This window comes from Bison bison, unplaced genomic scaffold (genome assembly GCF_000754665.1).
Source record: "Bison bison bison isolate TAMUID 2011002044 unplaced genomic scaffold, Bison_UMD1.0 scf7180017864289, whole genome shotgun sequence".
NCBI lineage: Eukaryota > Metazoa > Chordata > Mammalia > Artiodactyla > Bovidae > Bison > Bison bison.
Genome location: NW_011494861.1, coordinates 9,749,306 through 9,751,454, shown reverse-complemented (window position 1 = coordinate 9,751,454; position 2,149 = coordinate 9,749,306). Strand labels below are relative to the sequence as shown.

Below are 2,149 nucleotides of genomic sequence, written 5' to 3'. Positions count from 1 at the left end.
GCATGGGGGGAGATGGGCCTGAGGCTGTACATGGGGAGGGGGAGCAGTGGGCCTGAGGGCATTCATGGGGGGCAATGCAATGGGCCTGGGGGGGTGCATGGGGTGTGATGGGCCTGGGGGCTGTACACGGGGTGGGTGATGGGCCTGGAGGGTGCACAGGTGGGGGACAGTGGGCCTGGGGTTTGCCTGGGGCAGGCAGAGAGGAGGGGCTGGCAGGCTGGTGCTGAGTGAAAGTCTGAGAACCCTGCCCACAGTCCAGAGCACACTGGTGTGGGCAGCTGCCCCAAGACCCCTAGAGAAGCAAGCACTTCATGGGCTCACACTGGGCCCAGGGGCCCCTTCAGCAGCCTCCCTCAAGGATATCTTCACATGAATCAGTCTCGGGCTCGGAAGTGGGTTCCTGGTCACTCTGTGTCCTAAGCAGGAGATTAGCCCCTGCAAGCAGCTGCTCAGGACGGGCCAGGTTTGTTGGAGTGAGCTCAGCGCCTGAGGCCAGTGTCGGGGCCGAGCACCTGCTGGAAGACCAACTGTCTGCGTGACCTTGAGCAAGGCCACTGATTTGGGGCAGGGTCAGCTCCAAGGGATGCCTGACCCTGGCATCTTCTGGGACGGTAGCTCTGAGGGCTGAGGACCCGACTTAGGGGCCCCGCCCTCACCTGCCCGGTGTCTGGATCCAGGATGGCTCTATGGCGAGAGGCTGCGGGATGGAGAGACAGGCTGGTTCCCCGAGGACTTCGCCCGGAGCATCACCAGCCGCGTGGCCGTGGAGGGCAACGTGCGCAGGATGGAGCGGCTGCGTGTGGAGACGGACGTGTAGCTGGGTCTGCCGGCCCCTCGCCAGGCCGGGCTGCGGCCGTGCAGCGTCAGTCCACACTCCATCAAGCGGCCCCGCCTGTTCCTGGGGAGTGCGGTGGGCTGGCCCCTGGGGCCTGAAAGGCCCAAGGCCCTGTAGGCTGCAGCATGGGCTCTGGACACTTCCAAGGAGGATGGTCACGCGTCCTCGGGGGAGCTTCCTCCAGGGCAGCTTCCTCCAGGCGAGCTCAGGAGCCATGCCAGCCCTGGCCCCAGGCTGTGTCCCCGGGAGGAGCCCTGCCTGACCTGCTCACTGGCCTCACCCTCCCCCAGCTCCTGGCTGCCCCGTCCTGTCCCCCGTACCCCCAGGGGGCAGTGAGGCGGTGGGTGTGTGATCGAGGCAGATGGCCCTGAGAAGAGCGGGAATCACCTGGAGGGATCTCCCTCCCACGCCTGTCCTGCCCCAGCCTAAATGCCCAGGGCTGCCCCGTGTTCCCAGAGGTGGGCCAACTGGAGGAGGTGACCCTGCGGTGCCAGCACTGAAGTTGTGACCTTGAGGCATTAAAGTATTTCTTTAACACCTGGATTTGCACATTTGTGAGCCCCAGCAAAGGCTACAGCAGTCCCTGCAAAATTCCCACGGGCCGGAACTGGGCCCCCTGTGTGTGCTCACCTGTGCTGGGCCCCGGGAGCTTGTCTGGGCCCACATTCATGGTCACCCTGTGCCATCCTTGGCCCTGCCCATCTGTCCACCTGGAACGTCATAGGCAGGGCCATTCCCAGGAAGCCCCTTGAAGCTGAGCCTGTTCAGTGGGTCTGGGGACTCAGGGACATGGCAGAACCTGTGGCAGAGCCCCACTAGGGTGTCCCCTCATCCCTCACCTCCCTTAATGGCCCCACTTCTCAGCCAGTCTGCTCGCCAAGGACCCCCTGGTACTTGCAGGTGGGTAGAGGTGTACTAGCCTGGCCTCGGGGCAGGGGGAGAAGTCTCCTGCTCCCCAGGAGAGGGTGATGGCCAGCTGGTGGCAGGGTGCTGCTGGGCTAGGTGCGAGAAGGATAGGTCCACTCTCCTGGGAAGCCCCCTGCCAGCCCTCCCAGTTCCCAGCCCATGCTCAGTGCTTCTCTGGGCCCTGCCAGTGCTGTCCTTGGGGTGGGGGCTCCCAGTGTTCTGACGATCTGCCAGAGCCCTGCTGGGGCCCTGTCGTCCTTATGACAGCCGGGGTGTGGATCCCTGGCGCGACCAGAAGAGGGTGACTGGGGGAGACCCGCCCTCTGTCCCATCCATCCCTGGGGCTGGCTGCAGGAGGAAGGCCGGCAGTGGCCTGAGCAGGGTGGAGGTCATCCAGGCCCCGCCCAC

At 65.1% G+C, this 2,149-nt stretch overlaps 1 protein-coding gene across 1 annotated transcript in view; it reads left to right on the top strand.

Moving 5' to 3' along the window:
• The window catches only part of ARHGEF16 (Rho guanine nucleotide exchange factor (GEF) 16), a 24,741-nt gene extending 23,366 nt beyond the window's left edge, over positions 1-1,375 (top strand). The window contains exon 15 of the mRNA XM_010850210.1: positions 678-1,375. Coding sequence (XP_010848512.1) covers positions 678-817 — 140 coding nt within the window. The 3' untranslated portion in view covers positions 818-1,375. The remainder of the gene's footprint in view (positions 1-677) is intronic.
• The last annotated feature ends 774 nt before the right edge of the window (positions 1,376-2,149 follow it).